This window comes from Prunus persica, chromosome G6, assembly GCF_000346465.2.
Source record: "Prunus persica cultivar Lovell chromosome G6, Prunus_persica_NCBIv2, whole genome shotgun sequence".
Taxonomy (NCBI): Eukaryota; Viridiplantae; Streptophyta; class Magnoliopsida; order Rosales; family Rosaceae; genus Prunus; species Prunus persica.
The window spans coordinates 25,602,376-25,621,869 of NC_034014.1; the positions used below are offsets into that span (position 1 = coordinate 25,602,376).

Sequence of the window (19,494 nt, forward strand, 5' to 3'; positions counted from 1 at the left end):
CAAGAAACCCGAAATGTTTCTTTATAGACTGCTTGAATTTGGGTACTATTTTTTTCAATTCCGCCCATCTAAGTACTTAAAAATAAGAAAAAATAAGAGCTAGAATGGTTGTGTATCCAATCATATCATATGAGAATCAAATAATTATAAGGGTCCACACGCCTAGCAAATATATTTTTGGTGGATCCAGGCGGTACCGCAAGTCCACTGAATTCTTCAAGTTTGGCCAATCGATCGACTTGCACTAATTGACATGCGTGGATCTGTGAAGTTGGGGGAATGGGCCTCCACTAACCTACAAATTAGTGTTTTTCTTTCCAAGCTTTGACAGCAACAGCGGTGGTTGAATTGGTACACTTGTACTTGGAAGTGGTGGAAGATTATTCTCTTCTCATGGTCTACGGTCCAAATTCCAAACCAAACTCAATTTTTATATACCAAAAAGAAAACAGAACATTTATATTGGCAAAAAGCCATGCATGATGCATGCCCCACGTCAGCAAAGTACGGGAAAAAAATAATAGGTATAAAATTGTTTTGTTATTTTCAATCAATCACATCATGCGATTTAATGACGGAATCATGAATTATATCAAGAAGGGCCAACTTTAAATAGTTTTATAATTACATTAAACTTAAGTTTTTATAAGAAAATATATTTAAGAATTCATTATAATGATCATATTTTAATATCACAAATTTAATATCTTAGCAAGTATAACCCAAATTCTAGCAACCTAAAAATAATGAAAGAGTATCAAAAGTTGATTTTAGATAGAATGAGAAAATCAAATAAAATCTATGACACACACATATAAATGACCTATGAAGACATGCAAACAAATATGGATCATATTCATGTTTATTATAGACAATTTACATTTGTGAGAAGGGTCAACAATAAATATAACTATAAAACAACTTGGATAACATAAACAAATATAAGGTTTTCAAAATGTTGAGAAGGGTCAAGTGACCCTTGTGGGCTTTGATTGGCTCCAACATAAACGTGCGTGATTGGTTGAGGATAACAAAATAGTGTTATCATAATGACATGCAAATTCTTCTCCTATGACAGCATACAGATTTTGGTGCGAGTCATATGGGAGACACAGGACAGGACCCTTGTGAGGTTCTGCCATGTTTGGTATTTGTTTGCTTGGTAATTTAAGGAACAATGTTTTTTCTCAAATCTGTCATGAGCTTTATCTGGGTAATTTTACTTCATGTTGAAGCCACTGATTGAACAAAGCAACAACAAACTCCACATAAAGAGTTCTGTTAAAGTTCCCATTAATTCGATATTGGCACAAATAACTAATTTCACAAAAAGGGATCGGCCAACTTCCATTTGGAAAGCATTCAAGAACTTGACAACGCCTCATGGATTATTATCAACCATAAATATTATTTATTCACGTATGTATTTTATTCCACTCTCTCATGCAGCAGCACCAGTATTTTATTCTCACCAAAACGAGCAAAACACTCACAAATATGGAAGGAGGAAAAACAAATTACAACTGTGCACTCTTGAAGATGACAATCTGCAGCACTTACAACTTCAACCACTCCAGGCAAGGGCACAAGCCCCAGCAAAACCTGGCGGGATAGTAGTCCTTTAAGTACACCTCCCTGCTAAACCCAATGATGTAGAAGCTGAACAACCGGCTACGATGAGCCATGGTGACACGCGTCACCGGCACAACGGAGATGGTGTGCCTCTCACTTATCACCCTTGCAGTACGAGGTACAGGAGCTCTGTCTGCAATGACTTCGGAAGAGAACTGATTAAGAAAGAAAGAGTCGGCAAAAAAGGCTGGAGTGCATTGATATGCCTGGGTGTTGCACAGCTGGACTCCTTTGGCTCTGTGGAAAACCTCATCTGGAACAGATGCTGCTCCGCTTGTTGCACTCACCTTTCTAGTTGAAAGTGTCTTCCTGCGATGGAATTTATAGTTTTACTTCATAATGAATTTTCGTGCAGGATGATGTTACATAAGCAGAAGAAAGAGAACATTTCCATGTGACAACCAGAAACCATTTCCAAATACATGTCATAGAAATTTCTGAAATGATACGGAATATTTCCATATATAGACAATAATATGGAAATTTATTATCACAAACGACTGTGCATACCATCTAACAAGGCCAACATTGCGTGTTAAAAGAGAACCACTCCCTTGGCATGTCAAACATTTAATTAGACCGCGAGATCCACAAGTTGCACAGGGGATCTTTCCCTTACCATTGCAACTCCCACATCTGCATAGACAATATCCACACCAGTTAATACAGTATTTTAGTAATTGGCATCCTGTTTCAACAATTACAAGTTATTCTGCTTCCATTATTTACATACACTAAAAGTCTAAAATATCTAATGCTGAATAAAGGACGAAATTTAAAAGGTTATATTGGATGGCCCTCATATTACAGGCAGAAGCCAGATTAGAACACAATTTTATTTATAATTAGATGAGGCAGACATAAGCATCTCACATGGAGTCAGATCCATCTTTATGAGCAATTAAACCCCTTCCATGACAAGCAGAACACTGAGTCATCAGATTTTCTTTGTAGAATCCAGGTTCTTGATTTGCATTGCATGTAGGACACACAGAATCTCCTCGTCCTGCACAACCTGCAAATCTTTTCGAGCATTTTGTTAGATAACAAAAAAAAAAAAAAAAATCTTTAAATAAAGCTATGGGAACGATTTTGTCCCTAGATGATACCCAAAAATTATCAAAGAAGAAATAGAACATAAAGAGGTACTTAAAAGAGAATTATACAAATACAAATTGGAACATTTATTAAGTCAAAAGTTCAACCTCATTGACCATGACTCCATAGTTCCGGAATCTTTACCTGAGCATTTTTCAATGGACTCAGAATGAGGAATTATCTCCCGTGATTCTTTATAAGGTATAAACAAAACAGGAAACTGAGACTTTAAATCCAATTCCCAGATTCCAAGTTCAGGTCCCTTATCCTTTCCATCAATTTTGCCACCAAGGTTTGGCTCTGTTTCTCTGATGGTTTCCCTTTCTTCAATGAAAGTATCTAGTGTTCCCACATAAACGTTGCAATCTTCCACTTTTTGAATTTTCCAGGTCCTTGCGGGACGACTTCCCCAACAGCATCTATGGCCAACATGATCAATGAGCAACTCTCGTATCTCTACTTCATCCAGTATTTGCCTATACATAAATATTTTGTTTAGAAAGAAAATTAAGAAGGGAATGCAGTTTCTATCACACTACAATGTTAGACTTGAGAAAATTGCACAAGAGGTTTCCAGAGACTAGTAAAATGGTTAATATAAACATTTACGCAAGTATATAAGAAGAAAAAAAGGTTAGTTACAAAATGAAGAAAAAGAAAAAGAAAAATCTTCTGAGCACGAGGGAAGAGGTTAGGGTTTAGAAAAATGACAAGGGGAAACCTGCCTGAAAAAGAGGGAGAGCTCAGAGATCCCCCCGAACCTCAGCATCATTATCAGGCATTTCCAAGTTTTTCATTTTTAAAGAAACAAAAAAGCAATATAGAAAAAATGAATTAAAAGTCCTTATAATCTGTGACCCATTCCACAGGCCAATTCAAGACATGATCCCTTAGTAATAGGCGCACAAAACATATTGAAATGAACGAAGTTATCTAGTTCAGTAGAACTTCTCACTTAGGAGTTTGGAGTTTGACTTTCCCTAGTACTTTATGAGCCTAAAACATACCTATGGAGTTCATTTGTGGTGCCACCAAAACCTCCTCCATATCCACCTTGATATGCGACAGCTTGCTCTGCAAAAAGGGATCACAATTTGTATCCATCAAAATACATCTGATGACAATAATGGCAGACAGCAAAGATCATTGGTTTAAAAGTCCAATGTTTTAAGTTGTAACCCTCTTTTGCCCGATGAGAGAACCAAATAAGAACGGGAAAAATCGATTAATCCAACATTTTATGTAATCAACTTAGCCATATTGTCCTAGAGGAATCAGCTGAGTGGAAGCTTTCCTGGTCTCAATCTCAAAACAATTCCAAAGCTAAAAAGCATAGACCTTAAGTTCATTTTTCACTCATTCTTAGCGGCCAAACAGCAGATAAAAAAAAGTGTTTAATTTTGGAAGAAATCTCACTAAAATAAAAAAAATGATGGCTACCTATTAATCAAAACGCAAAACCCAGGTTGCAAAAAGCATAATTGGGATATAAACACAGAAAAAGAAGATGCGTACCAGTAGGATCAGGCTCCGGCGAACTAACCAAAGCGGCATGGATAGAAGGTGGGTAGTGATCAGAATCAGCAGCCGCTGACCTTATCTCTTCAACGCTGACTTCAGTTCCGGCCAACGAAGCCGTCGGAATCACAGAGCCAGCTCTTCCCACGTACTGGTACGAGCTCCACTTCTCACTCCCCTTCTCTCCCAATTCACTTCTTTGCTCTTCACTCAATGGCCCCCGACACAAAAACAAAAAAGAACAAAACAACAAAATAACCCATCAATAAAAATGAAATATAAACTCAAGTTTCAAATCTATCCAATCGAAGAGCATTGCAATTGGGAAGTAGAATTTACCAGAAAGCAGAGGCTCCTCCATTGTTCTTCAATGCGGGTGATGAAGAAAAGAGCTGGAGACCGATCGACTAAATAATAGTGTGGTGTGGGCGATTTTTGCTTCGCCAGTAAGGAAATGAAATCGAGTCAAACAAAACTATCGCATTGAATTGAAGGGTTGGTTTGCGGTGCGGCCGACGAATTGGGTCTACAGTACATAGCGGGAAAGGACGAACCGCTAAAGGTTTTATAATTGGGTCTGGGCCTAAGCCCAATAGGCCCAAAAATAACATTGGCCGAGTACACTAATTGAGCATTCCACTCGCTCACACCATATACCTCCTCTCTCCATATATAAACCTCTCCGTCTTCCGCTAGGGTTTCCGTCTCCTTAAAACACCAGCAGTCAGCACCAGAGGCACATAGCTCATTCGAAAATGGTGAAGGGCCGCCAAGGAGAGCGCATCAGGTCCTCAAAATCTTCAACTTCCATATTGTTAATTTCTTCAACTAGTTTAAGAAAATCTAAATTTCCTTCATTTTTTCTGACTTTTTATTGTTTCGCAGACTCTATGTGCGAGGAACTGTTCTTGGATACAAGAGGTACTGAAACGAAGTTCATAAATTTCTTATCTGGGCTTGAAGCTAAGGGTGTTTGGATTTTTGACATGGGGTTTTGGTTTTTTACAGGTCCAAGTCGAATCAGTACCCCAGCGCGTCGCTGATTCAGATCGAGAATGTGAACACTAAGGAAGAGGTGGCCTGGTACGCTGGTAAGCGCTTGGCGTACATATACAAGGCCAAGGTGAAGAAGAACGGCAGCCATTACCGTTGCATTTGGGGCAAGGTCTCTAGGCCTCATGGTAACAGTGGCGTCGTTCGCGCCAAGTTCAAGTCCAATCTTCCCCCCAAGTCCATGGTAAAGTTTTTACTTTATGAAAGCTTGAATCTTCTGTTTTTGCTTAGATTGATGTGATTATTTGGAATTCAATTTGTTGATTGAGCTGTTTTTGCTAATTGAACAGGGAGCTAGAGTCAGGGTTTTCATGTATCCCAGCAACATTTGAGGTACCACTATTTTTTTCCTTTTATGGTTTTGAGTGTTTTGTTTGAAAATTTAGTTGGTGTTTGAACAAATGAAATGATCAGTTTTGGTGCATTGCAATTTCAATTATTATGGTCCATATTCTATTGCGTTGTTGCTTCCAACAAATTTTCTGAGTTGATTTTTGTGTGTAGAAGAGCTTAATATAACAATCACCCACTGCTCAACTAGATATGTATGTTGTTTTTCTATTAAACAAATACCCGTTGAACAAAGATTAGAATGAAAGCAGCATTGCCTTTTCTTCCTTTACTTGTTTTCACAATTATGCGATTTATTTGGTTATTTTATGCAAATGGGTGGATTAATCACCAGGATGTCTCCTTAAGGACTGATAGTTTTGTGAGATTGGGTTTCATTATTTTGAGAGTAAACTAATTGCCTTTGGTACTTGCACTTTGCCGTTTCTTGTAGTCACCATATTTTCGTTTGTTTTGCAGGTATGTGGCTAATGTAGATGATGGAATGGATTGGAGGTGAAGCATTTCAAGTTTTGGTTTTACTCTATTTAGAATCGCGTTTAGACTTTCAAAATGTTATTGTACTGAGGAACGTGAGACATTTATTAAGATGCTTGCAGCTAGCCTTGAATATGCACCTTGTTAAACTCGTTCTATGTTTATTTCCATTCCAGCGTCAATTATCCGCACTTTTTTTTGGGTGAGACAATTATCTCATGTTATTTAAGCGTGTATTACTTTTAGAAAAGAACACCAAAATGTACAAGGCTTATGTTGTCAAAAGTACAATGTTATGTTCTAGGAGCCTTGACTCATAAAGCAAGACACATCTGTTTTGTCGCAATGCGGTAAAACCGCAACCTCTGGTAGTGGTAATGGTCAGTTTCTGAGCCAAGCTGACCACTGTCGAACTGTAATCGGTTGGAAGGCATTGGTGCGGTTATTGGACCGAAAACAGCGCTAATGAAAAGTGCTGAGTTTGGTGGGTAGTTCTGTATTTATTCCTCTGCCGTGGTGGAGATGATGAATGGTTGAGAGCCTTTCTAGGCCTTTAGATGTTGTGGAACTATGAAAATGTAAAATGCAGTTTCGGCAACTTGAGTAGAGAACTATAGTCGTAGTTCTTGAATGAATGAGGCTCATTCTCGTATCTCCTTTGTGGCATGTTATACGATATCAACTACGCCTTCCTAATCAATCTTGCTTAAACTTTCATTTGTGTTAACAAATGCATAGAAAGTTGGGAAATCAATCTTGCTTAAACTTTCATTTGTGTTAACAAATGCATAGAAAGTCGGGAATTGGAATGATTCTAATGTTCTTGTGTTAAACATGGAAAATCAAGGATGGGAATAATTTCAAATGCCTGTTTCAGATAAAGTAAATATGAGAAGTCAAGGATGAGAATAATTTCAAATACCCCTTGCAGAAAAAGTAAACACGCCATTAAATTTCAATGTGTCACGTAGATCGACTATGTTCTCCATTGAAGCATGGAGGACAATGAAGAGAAAAGAAGGTGGGGTGGTTGGTTTCTCAGTGCTCATATCCACCACAGCCACAATGCTCATCACTGCCTCTACCAACTCAAGTCCTGTACGCATCCACATTGATTTATGAATTCTCGTGCGCCACATGCTTTTCTTTCTAGCTCTTTGCAATCATGACTTCATGAGCTCTCCTGGCCTACCAAAGCAATAAAAACAAATTCAGCTGAAGAAATTGCTCAACATTTTCACACTCTCCCCACTCACTTTCAGAAACATGCCGACGGTTTGCATATATATAAAGCGGTGCGTTTCAGTAATAGCGCCAACAGAAGTAATAGTTCCCAAATCTTGCTGCTCTCAAAGTCTCTCATCTCATCCACTTCTGTTTATGGCTTTCCTTTCAATGACCCCGCATGACACGAAGAATCTTCGTCTTCGTAAAAGCACCGGACAGTCTCTCCTTAAATAAATCTGTTATTGGATTTTGGTTTTACTGACTTTCTCACTGTCAAAGTTGAAGTTGCCTCATTCATCTAGGTAAGTTTAAACATCTACTTTTCTTCTTCTTCTTCTTCTTCTTCTTCTAGAGTTTAAATTTTGAGTGAAGGAAGCATTTCCCACTTCTCAGTTTACAGGAAAAGGCTAGCTAAGGAGGAGATGTTTTCTCTTCAGCATACCACACTGTTGTTGAGAGTTTTCCTGTTGGTGTTGATACTAGAAAATGTTAAGGGGTCTTCCTCATCAGCTTCCAATTATTTGATTGGCCTTGGAAGCTATGACATAACAGGTCCTGCTGCTGATGTTAATATGATGGGTTATGCAAATGCTGAGCAGACTGCATCGGGGATTCACTTCAGGCTCAGAGCTCGTACATTTATTGTAGCAGAACAGCAGGGCAACCGTGTAGTTTTCGTGAACCTTGATGCCTGCATGGCCTCCCAAATTGTAACAATTAAACTTCTTGAGAGATTGAAAGTGAGGTACAGAACCCTCCTGGTACTAGACGTTTCTTATTTCTTTAAAAAGTTCGATTTTTTACTCATTGAGATTTAAAAGTTTGGTTTTTTTCTTATTGAGATTTTGCTCCTTGTTTTTTTTTGGGTGTGTGTGTGAAAGGTATGGGGAGCTTTATACAGAGAAGAATGTGGCAATTAGTGGGATTCACACTCATGCTGGGCCTGGGGGCTACCTTCAATATGTTGTATATATTGTTACATCTCTTGGATTTGTAAGACAGTCATTTGATGTTCTTGTTGATGGCATTGAGAAAAGCATAATCCAAGCCCATGAAAACCTTCGTCCAGGGTCAGTTTTTGTGAACAAAGGTAAGAAAACTGACTCATAATTACTGTATTCTTGTAACTTGTTTACCCATTATATCCTTGAATGACCATTTGTAATTTTGCTTGATCTTCTCCAAAGCCGAATTTTGGAATATAGAGTGAACCCTTCTTATATAAGTAGATGAATATTGAGTAGCTTCCCTAATTGAGGCTATTTTAATCTGTCCTCATGGTTTCATAGGAGAGCTCTTAAATGCTGGTGTGAACCGTAGTCCAAGTGCTTATCTCAGCAATCCTGCAGAAGAGCGGAGCAAATATAAGTTTGATGTTGATAAAGAAATGACTCTCATAAAATTTGAAGATAAGGAGTGGGGCGCTGTCGGTAGCTTTAACTGGTTTGCAACTCATGGAACTTCCATGAGTCGTACAAACTCATTGATAAGTGGGGATAACAAAGGAGCTGCCGCTAGATTCATGGAGGACTGGTTTGAACGGCATGGTGTTGTGAGAGGTTTTGATGGTCTATCTTCCAATATATCAGGTACTGGCAGAGTCCCCAGAAGAGTCTCAAGCCTAGTTCCTAAAGATAATGGAAATGGTAATTGAAATCTTTTTGTCCATGATTTAATGTAGACTGTGCCTCAAGCCTCTTCCCTTCTAATAACATATAGTACATTTGGAACAGGAAATGAGTTGATGAAACTTGCCGCCTCCTTTCAGTCTTCTCAAGGACGAATCGTGACAAGGCTTTCAAGTGTTGCAAGACGGGTTAGGAATGCCTTAATGAAAGCTGAAAGGCCTCAATTTGTATCTGCATTCTGTCAATCTAATTGTGGTGATGTAAGCCCAAATGTTCTTGGTGCCTTTTGCATAGACACTGGACTTCCATGTGATTTCAATCACAGTACCTGCAATGGTAAAAATGAATTGTGCTATGGCCGAGGACCAGGGTACATGTTTCTACAATCTCTTTAGGATTTCATACAATGGTCAAATATATGATACAAACATTTTTTCTTTTTCATTTTTCGGCTGAAACTAAACCCCTTTTTCTTTATTTGGCAGTTACCCTGATGAATTTGAGAGCACTCGCATAATAGGAGAAAGGCAATTCAGAAAAGCTGTTGAACTGTTTGACAAAGCAACTGAGAAGCTGAAGGGGAAGGTTGGATTCCAACATGCATACATAGATTTTTCAAGCCTTGAGGTCTCACTTCCTAAAGTTGGAGGGCCTAATGAGGTGGTGAAAACTTGCCCAGCTGCCATGGGCTTTGCCTTTGCTGCAGGAACCACTGATGGGCCTGGAGCTTTTGATTTCAAGCAGGGAGATGACAAGGTAAGAAATTTCTGGAGCATGTTTGACCCTTCTTCATATAAAAACCTTAATTGGTTAAATAACTCAAGTGATGATTCTCTTCTTGTGTGCTTCTCTAGGGAAATGCCTTCTGGAGATTGGTAAGGGACTTTCTGAAAGCACCGGACCAAGAGCAGGTCAATTGCCAGCATCCAAAGCCTATTCTACTTGATACTGGGGAAATGAAGGAACCATATGACTGGGCAGTAAGTTTGTATGTTGGCTTTCAATTTTTATATCAAAATACCCTATGAGTAACAGTGGTTGTGGAAGAACTGGACACGTTGAATGCTCCATGGGACATCCCATTGAGGTCTGCATGTAAATTATTCCTTCTGAAGAATTATAAAACAGTGCAACACAGCATATTTATCATTCGGCTTACTTACAACATCAAAGACAATGCAACTGTCGGATGTAATATCTGCAGATAATTTGATATTCATTTGTAGGGTGTAATATCTGCAGAATTTGTCTGCATCTTTAGTTTTCTTTTAATTTTGATGTGGAACTGATGGATATATGTTGAATTATTTCTGCAGCCATCAATACTACCAGTTCAAATTTTGCGAATTGGCCAACTTGTCATTCTCTCTGTACCTGGAGGTGAAAGCAAACCTATCATATTCTACTGACGCCCGTAACTTTGTTATTCCCACTGCACTGAATGCTCGAGAGGATTTTCCTATATTCTGAGCAAGAATTGGCCTAAAGAAGTTTCATATAATCTTTTTCTGTTGGTGGACTTTATCTTTATTCACAGCAAGTCAGGATGTATTTCTAATAATATTGGTTATTTTCTTTCAGAATTTACAACTATGGCTGGAAGGCGTCTCCGTGATGCTGTTAAGAGGGTCCTTACCTCTGGAGGTAGGAAAGAATTTGACAACAATGTCCATGTAGTCATTGCCGGGCTAACAAATACATATTCACAGTATGTTACCACCTTTGAAGAGTACAAAGTGCAGAGATATGAGGTTCGAGTCACTCATCCTTCATCTTCCATTGTCTTTCTTACTAGAGTCTTTCATATCACCTGGTATTAAATTGTCCGTTAAGCTGCATTATGTAAGTCTTCCAGACTTAGGGAATTTTTGTAATTCTAATTCTCTTTCACATTTCAGGGAGCGTCCACTCTTTATGGACCGCACACACTTGAAGCTTACATTCAAGAGTTCAAGAAACTAGCAACAGCTCTCATCAATGGCCAAACTGTCGAACCAGGCCCACCGCCTCCCGACCTCCTTGACAAGCAAATCAGCCTACTAACACCCGTTGTTCTGGACACAACCTCTCTTGGTGTTAAATTTGGGGATGTTAAAACTGATGTCCCTCCAAATTCCACCTTCAAGAGGAGTGACGTAGTTACGGCCACCTTCTGGTCTGCTTGCCCAAGGAATGACCTCCTGACTGAAGGCACATTTGCACTGGTTGAGATTCTGCAGGACCGGAAGACATGGGTTCCAGCCTACGATGATGATGATTTTTGCTTGAAGTTTAAGTGGTCAAGGCCTGAAAAACTCAGTCCTCAGAGTCATGCAACTATAGAATGGAGGATCCCAAACACCGCAGTTTCAGGTGTGTACAGGATAAGCCATTTTGGTGCATCAAAGGCGCTGTTTGGGTCGATTCGCCATTTCACAGGTTCCTCTAGTGCTTTTGTAGTGGCATAGGCAGGTAGACATGCTGCATGTAGACCGGATAGCCATGTTTTATGGGGAGCGCTAAACGACACTCCTCACGAGGCTTAATTGTATTGCTGCACTACAGCACAATACAGCATGAGGTAGTGCTAATAGCGCTCCCCTATATCTAATTTTGTTTTCATTCAACAGATTGAGTTACCACTTTACAGCTCCTAAAACCGAAGTTGAGAAATTTATCCTCAAGAGTAACTATTACCATTAGACAGTAGTTAATTGACAAATGTAGTCATTATCTTGGTACCTTGTTGCATTTCTAGTTTCTTCAGTTTGAAAACTCCTGTCTTGTTTTTAGGAGATTGATGGATATATTCTCATCTTTTATTCTCCTTTTTGACTTTGGCTGGAAAAATCAATTCAAATAGTTGGCAAGTAAATGGTTTAGCTGTTAACCCAATTTGGCAATCCTAATGCAAGTCTAAGGTATGCATTTGTAGCCAAATATAACACCAAATGAAAAAAGTCCAAATCTAAAACCAAACCAAAGTTTGCCGTCTTAACGTTGTCTTTGAGGAATCCGAGGCCGGCAATCCACATCTTAATCTCAATTAGAAGTTAATTACAATGCAATTAATACTATTCTCTGCCTCTTTCACTGTCTTCTTTGTTGAAAGGTCCTCCAAACAAGGTCGTTTAAACGCTGCGCCTTTTAGTCCAATTCCACCATTTTCAACAAATTCAAGCTGACAACAACCTGAAAAAAAAAACATCCTTCTGCATAAAGAACACGCCCCAACATCAACCGTCCGATGAAGATACAACAAAATCCTGTCCCACATTATGTGGGCCCCGCTAAACCATGAAACTGGCATGATCCGTTTACCGTTACGACATTAACTTTCTTTCCTCTGTTTCCCAAAGCTCGCGCCTTTGATTGAACCCTTCTCCTTCTGCTAATTCAATTGATTTTCAATTCTCTCTCTCTCTCTGTAATTCCGACAACCTATGACTCAACAACCCACGACTGCGCCGATCCCATGGACGACGATCGGCATGGTCGTCGCATGGTACGGCTCCAACATCGGCGTTCTTCTCCTCAACAAGTACTTGCTTACAAACTACGGCTTCAAGTACCCGATTTTCCTCACCCTCTGCCACATGACAGCCTGTACGCTGTTCAGCTACATCGCCATAGCCCTGATGAAGGTGGTTCCTCTGCAGACCGTGAAGTCCAAGGTACAGTTTGCGAAGATCTCGGGGCTCAGTGTCGTTTTCTGCTTCTCCGTCGTTTGTGGGAACGTGTCGTTGAGGTACCTTCCTGTGTCGTTTAATCAGGCCATTGGCGCCACCACTCCCTTCTTTACCGCCGTTTTTGCGTTTTTTATCATCAAGAAGAGGGAGGCCTGGCTTACTTACACCACCCTCATTCCTGTTGTTACAGGTGTCATCATTGCTAGTGGGGTAATCCAATTTCTTCTCTTATTTTATTCATCTGTGCTTTTTTTAGAAGAAATGGGTAATGAAAATCTCATCTTGTTAACCGCATATGTTGTAACATTGTTAATCTAATTATTGATCATGCAAAAATCCGTTAATATTTACAATCTAACAATATAACATGTTAAACTATCTGTAAAATTAACCGTGTCATTTACATCATCATGTAGAATGCGAATGTGCCTTTTATTCATTGTGTATAAACCTTGTACTAATTAACATGTAATCAGATAAAGTTGCAAACTTGCAATTGGATTTTGTTTGGAGATTGAAATCGTGAATGCCCTATTGAGATCCTCTGTTTCACATATACTTTTATTTGGTTGCAGGGTGAACCAAGCTTCCATCTTTTTGGGTTTATTATGTGTATTACAGCTACAGCAGCAAGGGCATTCAAGTCAGTACTTCAGGAAATTTTGCTTTCCTCTGAAGGGTAACAGTTTTCTCCTTTTCCTTTTTGCATCACAATTTTATTATAATTTGTCTTTGCACAATTCCAAACTTTTTTTTTTCTTTTCCAGGGAAAGGCTGAACTCCATGAACTTGCTGCTGTACATGGCGCCAATCGCTGTAACGTGCTTGCTTCCTGCAACCCTGATTATGGAGGAAAATGTGGTTGGGATCACAATAGACCTTGCTAGAAAAGACGTCAAACTTATTTGGTACCTCTTCTTCAATTCTTCTCTGGCATATTTCGTCAACTTGACCAATTTCCTCGTCACCAAACACACCAGCGCTTTGACCCTCCAGGTGCTGGGGAATGCCAAAGGGGCAGTTGCTGTGGTTGTCTCGATTCTGATGTTTAAAAATCCGGTGTCGTTAATGGGGATGGTGGGCTATGCTCTCACTGTTCTTGGAGTTATTTTGTACAGTGAAGCCAAGAAGAGGTATAGTTGAGATGCTCTTCAAGCTTCTCAAAAACTATATGCATGTCTTGAGCACATTTTTGGGGCCAAATACCCTTCGTTGTGTTTTTACTATTATTTGGGAACTGAAAAACGAAAAGTTCCCGAGAAAAAAGTGACCCCATAGAAGCTCACCAGCAGATAGCAGCCTAGCAGCAGGAAAATTGTATACACAACCCATTGGTTTTCCACTCATTTTGGAACAGAGTTTGGTTTTCTTTTGTGAGCAAAGTGCAACCAATCATTGTTATGTTACTTCAGATGAATCGGTTATATATGATTTAAGGATTAGTGTTACAATGAATAAGTGGTACGATTAATGGAAACAAAAGATGCATCTAAATATTTTTTGTCCTAAATACAATTGAAGGAATAGAAACTCTTTGACAGTCAAGTTAGACATGAACTTCTTAATGTAAGAAAGACTTAATGCGGATCAGGAATGAAAGGTAGGAGATTCGAGAGAGAACAAATCACATATACTTGTGCCGAGTGAGATCCACTCCTTATTGTGTGAGAAAGATTTCTTTTATCAATGTTTGTATACACTTATGGAGGGCCTCTTTCATCATATCACGTGATGAGAGAGATAGACACATAGTTGTATATAACTGGTTACACTTAAGATTTCTCATTATATAGTTGTCTGGATAGTAATACGTCAATCCCTAATGGTACTTAGGACTGTTAGGAAGTTGAGATGCGACCATGTGGATTCTCGAGATTCTTGAAGGTCGTCATTATCGCCGGTTGCTACTTCAGCCGCTACAGTGGTTGTTAGACTCAAGTGGATGTTACAGGGCTCCCTCCTCATCCACCCAGCCCAAGTTGCTTCCCACATTGGGCTGAATTGTTAGCTGTTTGCGACGGGCCTATGAGCTTTGGCCAAATTGGGCTATTGATCTGATTCATGCAAACATGTTCCGAGTGAAGTCCATTTTCCTCTATTGACCTGATTCATGCAATCATCGTCAACAATAACAATGTGATGGATTTGTTGGGTTTTTTTTTAAAATATCTATTGAACATTGATTTGGCTCATTCTTAAATCAAATCACAAACTGAGAGATAGGCAAAACTAACTTAACAAAAATCACGAAAAGAAAAAAAGAAAAAAACTAGGCATACATGAAAAATAATTGTGATTTGTTTGCAATGAGAAGTTCGTTACATGTAAGAAGCCAAATATTTTTATTTGTATTTTGAAATGTGATTTCTTCTAATTGTATGCAAAAGAGGGCTATTTATTTGTTTAACTTTTTGAACAAATGGATGACCCTGCCTGACTTATATATGCTTGATGACTGCAATTGGTAGCAGCATCGAATATGATATGTAAAAAGAGTGTCGTCGAATCTGCCAAACGCAACCCATACCTTAAGACACAAGGAAACGTCCAATTCATTTCATTTGGCACTGCCTCCAAACAAAGATGAAAAGATTTCCTGCAAACAGTTTCTGATGCGTCATTGCATGCCAATGCAATGTAATGCAACTTCCTACCAACCTATTTCGATTCTTCCATCTTTCTTACATCACCCCCACCTGACATCAACCACCCAATTGGCCACCCAAGTGGTCCATTTGGACTCCATTAATATACTTTTCGTATACCTTTTAATTCTCTTTTTCAAGGGATTCATAACCCTAGTGATTAATAGCAGTTACCTCCCTTCTTCTTTAAGTAAATTTAAGTTTTAGTCATTTAATAAAAAAATATAAAAACCTTTTAACTTTCAAATTAAAGATAGCAAAAATAAAAAATTCTTTAAGAAATCCAAAATTAAATAAGGGCAATTTTGTCCATTTTGACTTCTTTTAAAAAATTTCTCTCTTCTTTAGATTTTTCCAAAATTTCCCGTTAAGAGGACCCCTGATGAATTAGAAAAATAAATTAGGCTCTGAATAAATATATTTATTTAGCATGTAGGGAGACTTTAATGCAACTTCAATTCAATAGTGTCATTACATTACATGTATAATAACTTTTTCACTTGTCATTGTTTACATGTATAATAACTTTAATAACTTTTTCACTTATCATTGTTTTATTAGTCCGATAACAAAACAATGTTATTTAATTACCATATTTTCTTCTGCAAATTCATTTGCATTTGGCATCTGCCCCAATTGAAACAGGCCACATCACCAACTTCTAAACTTGCGGCTGCGCAATTACCCATATGCCCATAATCCTCAGACGTGGCAGGGTTTTATTGGTTGAAGGACGGTGGGTGCTGTAAATTTCCGAATAAGCATCCACAGAGATACCAAATGTGAAAAGGTAGGAAAAGCGAAAGTGAAAATTAATAATGAGTGAGGCATGACATGGAGAAAGAAACTGAAGAGAGAGAGCTTAGCTCTTAGAAGGCAAAGCCCAATTGCAAAACCTCCGGTTGTGATTTGCTTTTCCCGGGAATCCCGTTTAACGAAAACCCATTTAGGCAATTTGGGTCCTTTTCCCTTTCTTCCAATTCATGTATTAAAACCCTAATAATCTCTGCTCTCGTTCGGCCTCGTGTTGGTTTTGTCAGCTCAGTCAGTCATGGTGGCCGATAGCAAGTCCAAATCTGACATTTCGTTCGCCGGAACTTTTGTCAGCAGCGCTTTCTCCGCTTGTTTTGCAGAGGTGATCAATCAATCTAACCCTGATCAGTGATCACGCTCTTGTTTATGCGAAATTGAATCGTTTTATATTTTGTATTTGGATCTAGTGCACTGTTTTTGATCTCATAGTCAACCAAGAGCCAAAACCCAAGTGTTAGCTAGTGATCAATTTTGTCTCTGATATATCAGCTATGTCAAGCTTGTGAATTTCTATGTGGGTGTTCCTGGTTGTGCCCAAAATTTTTGCATGAAGAAAGAAGAAGCTATTTTGCTTTGTACTGCGTTGAGAAATAACATTTTTGCTATGCGGTTTAATTTTCTGTGTAATGAAACCCAATGCCGCCCTTGAATCTTATTTAGCTTGTTGTGATCAGAAAATCCTGTATGCACACACCACACGCACAATTCAGTGTAAGCAGACAATTGATTGTGCTATGTTCCAACTGTTTGCTTAGAAGGGCCTGGAAATTTTAAAGCGCTTTTTATTAACTTGATGCAGATTTGTACTATTCCATTGGACACTGCTAAAGTTAGGCTTCAGCTCCAAAAGAAAGCTGTTGCAGGTGATGTAGTGGCCTTACCTAAATACAGGGGTATGCTGGGTACAGTTGCTACCATAGCCAGGGAAGAAGGTCTATCGGCACTCTGGAAGGGAATTGTACCTGGATTACATCGTCAATGCCTATATGGAGGTTTGAGAATTGGGTTGTATGATCCTGTACGTCTCGAGTTTGTTTTTTCGTTTGATTCTTATAAAGCAAACTTGTTGTGTAATATTTTTTTTTATTGTATGTGATATCTGTGTTCTCTAATGTCTAAAACTAGTATATCAATTGTGTGCTTTACAGATTAAGACCTTATATTGTGGGGGCAGTGACTTCGTCGGAGATGTTCCTTTGACAAAGAAGATACTTGCTGCCTTAACTACTGGTAAGCATGGTTGTGGATGCTTTTAAATTTGCATATGATTTCTGATGGTTTTGTGATAGAATGAAATAAGGCTTTTGTGCTATATTTGTATTATTCTCTCTAGTACAAGTGGTGTCTCATCTTTTACTTGTCTGGAAGTTGGATTTTATTTCTTTCCTTTCTTAGATGGAAAGATAGGCAGTATGATTTACACTTCTGGTGTTTCTTTTGCTGTTTGGTTTATTGTAGGTGCTCTAGCAATCACAGTGGCTAATCCAACTGATCTCGTGAAAGTTCGACTTCAAGCTGAAGGAAAATTACCCCCTGGTGCACCAAGGCGCTATTCTGGAGCACTGAATGCCTATTCCACCATTGTGAGACAGGTTGAGATCTATCCTGGAAACTTTTTTTTTTTTTTATAAAAAAAGGCGCTATTTTGGGGTTGGAATTGAATTATATTTTTCTGACTTTCTTAAAATCTAAAATATTAGGAAGGAGTTGGGGCTCTCTGGACTGGGATTGGACCCAACATTGCACGTAATTCCATCATTAATGCTGCCGAACTAGCGAGTTATGATCAAGTGAAGGAGGTAAGCTCGTCACTAACAATCTTCTTTCTTCTTTTGATGCAGAACTCTTGTCACTATTTTTTAATCTGTATGTATTTCCATGCAGACACTTCTGAAACTTCCAGGGTTCTCCGATAATGTTGTCACTCATCTTCTTTCTGGTCTAGGGGCAGGTTTCTTTGCTGTCTGTATTGGCTCACCAGTTGATGTGGTAATCTATCTACATTCACATCCGAAATCTTTCTGATTGGTCTCTAGTTAAGTATTCCTGATATCTAGTGCATACTATGTCTGCTTACATGTTCTGGCTGCAAGAGAATTAATGATCTTACCAGCATGTGTATTAGCAGAAAGGCAACCATCATATTTGTTAATACTGATGTAGCATGCACTCAGTTAATACTTTTACCATTTCCTTTGATGTTCTCATCCTGTACTTTTATATAATTTGAAACTCTTCTCCAAGCTTTGATCATTAAAAGATCTACACTAGTCTTGTGTCTAAAGAATGTGCATATATTATTGATTGGTCGATTTAGGTCCACTTCAGCGAAGCATGGAATCATTTATATGGTTGCCTATTTGCATGTATTGGTTTAGCTGCATTTATTCTATTTGGATCATACAACATCAGATTTAATTTACTTTTCTTCATCTTTTCTCAGGTTAAGTCAAGAATGATGGGAGATTCTGCTTACAAAAGCACAATTGATTGTTTCCTCAAAACTTTGAAGAATGATGTATGAATAATTTCTTCCAGCACCTTTTCGCATATTCTTAACTTCCTACCATAGCATTGCTTTAATAAGATAAGAAATTATGGAATCAAGTATTTATGTATCCTTATGAGTGAGATGTAGGAATTAAAGTTGTTGAGCATTCCATTTTTTTTTTCAAACAAGTTATGCAGTTGATTATCTATAGGATTTAAACAAGTTATTGATAACATTCAATGTTTTACAGGGACCTTTGGCCTTTTACAAGGGCTTCATCCCAAATTTTGGACGGCTAGGATCGTGGAATGTCATCATGTTTCTAACCCTTGAGCAGGTACATTTTGCAACACATTCCCTTTTCTATTCTCCACCCTTCCATCTCTTTGGTCTGAGAACCCTTTCAACTTATCTGTGGAGCTGTCCTTTTCTTTTAAAACCTCGTCTTAACTAGCCTGAATTGCTTTCTCATCTGTTCAATTTCATGGCAGGCTAAGAAGTTTGTGAAAAGTATAGAGTCATCATAAGTTCAAGGTGATGAAGTCAAGCCAACAATGTGGATTTTGCAGGGTAGTAGCATCTACAGCAAATGATAATTGTTTTAGAGAATAATAAGGCCCTAGACAAAACATTTTAATCGCATTTTTTGCTAACTGAGGAGAAGATTCCTCTCACGGAAAACTGTTAACTTGAAACTCGGAAGTTTTACAAATAATTATCATGGTTTTCCGGATTACATATCTTTCCTCTGTCATCATATTGATAATTTTTCTATTATTAAGATTTGCAATCTAATAAAGCACTGATTGCTTTCTTTGCCACACGGGCCAAATATAACATGAGCGGATTGATAATACCTCGCGGCTATATATTGATCACACAGTAGAGTTATT

The 19,494-nt window shown here is 38.5% G+C and overlaps 5 protein-coding genes across 6 annotated transcripts; 4 read left to right on the forward strand and 1 right to left on the reverse strand.

Annotated features, from left to right (window-relative positions):
• On the reverse strand, positions 1,327-4,823 carry LOC18774049 (protein SSUH2 homolog). 2 transcript variants are annotated; one of them, XM_007205182.2, is made up of 7 exons: positions 4,588-4,823; positions 4,246-4,452; positions 3,738-3,804; positions 2,875-3,206; positions 2,506-2,647; positions 2,143-2,268; positions 1,327-1,941 (listed from the first exon to the last, which is right to left on the reverse strand). In XM_007205182.2, exons 1-7 carry the CDS (start codon positions 4,607-4,609, stop codon positions 1,557-1,559), a joined length of 1,281 nt encoding a protein of 426 aa, XP_007205244.1. In that variant the 5' UTR covers positions 4,610-4,823; the 3' UTR covers positions 1,327-1,556. The 2 variants fall into 2 exon arrangements, with proteins under 2 accessions (XP_007205244.1, XP_020422413.1); XM_020566824.1 differs by having other exon boundaries at positions 2,506-2,655; positions 2,838-3,206; positions 4,588-4,724.
• Positions 4,921-6,430, forward strand: LOC18772238 (60S ribosomal protein L35a-1). Its single transcript, XM_007207440.2, has 5 exons — positions 4,921-5,035; positions 5,134-5,169; positions 5,257-5,485; positions 5,592-5,634; positions 6,112-6,430. The coding sequence occupies exons 1-4, from the start codon at positions 5,004-5,006 to the stop codon at positions 5,631-5,633; spliced, it is 339 nt and encodes a 112-aa protein (XP_007207502.1). The 5' UTR covers positions 4,921-5,003; the 3' UTR covers position 5,634; positions 6,112-6,430.
• On the forward strand, positions 7,280-11,798 carry LOC18774391 (neutral ceramidase). The gene is made up of 10 exons (XM_020565467.1): positions 7,280-7,658; positions 7,750-8,101; positions 8,238-8,446; positions 8,646-9,002; positions 9,090-9,354; positions 9,470-9,740; positions 9,839-9,964; positions 10,301-10,364; positions 10,566-10,735; positions 10,883-11,798. Exons 2-10 carry the CDS (start codon positions 7,779-7,781, stop codon positions 11,429-11,431), a joined length of 2,334 nt encoding a protein of 777 aa, XP_020421056.1. The 5' UTR covers positions 7,280-7,658; positions 7,750-7,778; the 3' UTR covers positions 11,432-11,798.
• Positions 11,911-14,107, forward strand: LOC18775239 (probable sugar phosphate/phosphate translocator At3g11320). Its single transcript, XM_007208417.2, has 3 exons — positions 11,911-12,862; positions 13,228-13,331; positions 13,420-14,107. Exons 1-3 carry the CDS (start codon positions 12,407-12,409, stop codon positions 13,793-13,795), a joined length of 936 nt encoding a protein of 311 aa, XP_007208479.2. The 5' UTR covers positions 11,911-12,406; the 3' UTR covers positions 13,796-14,107.
• Positions 16,065-19,343, forward strand: LOC18775356 (mitochondrial uncoupling protein 1). Its single transcript, XM_007205553.2, has 9 exons — positions 16,065-16,432; positions 16,910-17,128; positions 17,259-17,340; positions 17,569-17,702; positions 17,811-17,909; positions 17,995-18,099; positions 18,554-18,628; positions 18,852-18,938; positions 19,093-19,343. Exons 1-9 carry the CDS (start codon positions 16,349-16,351, stop codon positions 19,126-19,128), a joined length of 921 nt encoding a protein of 306 aa, XP_007205615.1. The 5' UTR covers positions 16,065-16,348; the 3' UTR covers positions 19,129-19,343.

Coding starts and splice junctions, on each gene's coding strand:
- LOC18774049 (XM_020566824.1), bottom strand. CDS start 4,609: ATGGAGGAGCCTCTGCTTTCTG. Junction 3,207..3,737: donor ACCACAAATGAACTCCATAG/GTATGTTTTAGG, acceptor ATTTATGTATAG/GCAAATACTGGATGAAGTAG. Junction 2,656..2,837: donor ATGGAGTCATGGTCAATGAG/GTTGAACTTTTG, acceptor ATGCTCGAAAAG/ATTTGCAGGTTGTGCAGGAC.
- LOC18772238 (XM_007207440.2), top strand. CDS start 5,004: ATGGTGAAGGGCCGCCAAGGAGAGCGCATCAG. Junction 5,170..5,256: donor ACTGTTCTTGGATACAAGAG/GTACTGAAACGA, acceptor GGTTTTTTACAG/GTCCAAGTCGAATCAGTACC. Junction 5,486..5,591: donor ATCTTCCCCCCAAGTCCATG/GTAAAGTTTTTA, acceptor CTAATTGAACAG/GGAGCTAGAGTCAGGGTTTT.
- LOC18774391 (XM_020565467.1), top strand. CDS start 7,779: ATGTTTTCTCTTCAGCATACCACACTGTTGTTGAGAGTTTTCCTGTTG. Junction 9,003..9,089: donor TCCTAAAGATAATGGAAATG/GTAATTGAAATC, acceptor CATTTGGAACAG/GAAATGAGTTGATGAAACTT. Junction 10,736..10,882: donor ACAAAGTGCAGAGATATGAG/GTTCGAGTCACT, acceptor TTCACATTTCAG/GGAGCGTCCACTCTTTATGG.
- LOC18775239 (XM_007208417.2), top strand. CDS start 12,407: ATGACTCAACAACCCACGACTGCGCCGATCCCATGGACGACGATCGGC. Junction 12,863..13,227: donor GTGTCATCATTGCTAGTGGG/GTAATCCAATTT, acceptor ATTTGGTTGCAG/GGTGAACCAAGCTTCCATCT. Junction 13,332..13,419: donor ATTTTGCTTTCCTCTGAAGG/GTAACAGTTTTC, acceptor TTTCTTTTCCAG/GGAAAGGCTGAACTCCATGA.
- LOC18775356 (XM_007205553.2), top strand. CDS start 16,349: ATGGTGGCCGATAGCAAGTCCAAATCTGACATTTCGTTCGCCGGAACT. Junction 18,100..18,553: donor TTGGCTCACCAGTTGATGTG/GTAATCTATCTA, acceptor ATCTTTTCTCAG/GTTAAGTCAAGAATGATGGG. Junction 18,629..18,851: donor TCAAAACTTTGAAGAATGAT/GTATGAATAATT, acceptor AATGTTTTACAG/GGACCTTTGGCCTTTTACAA.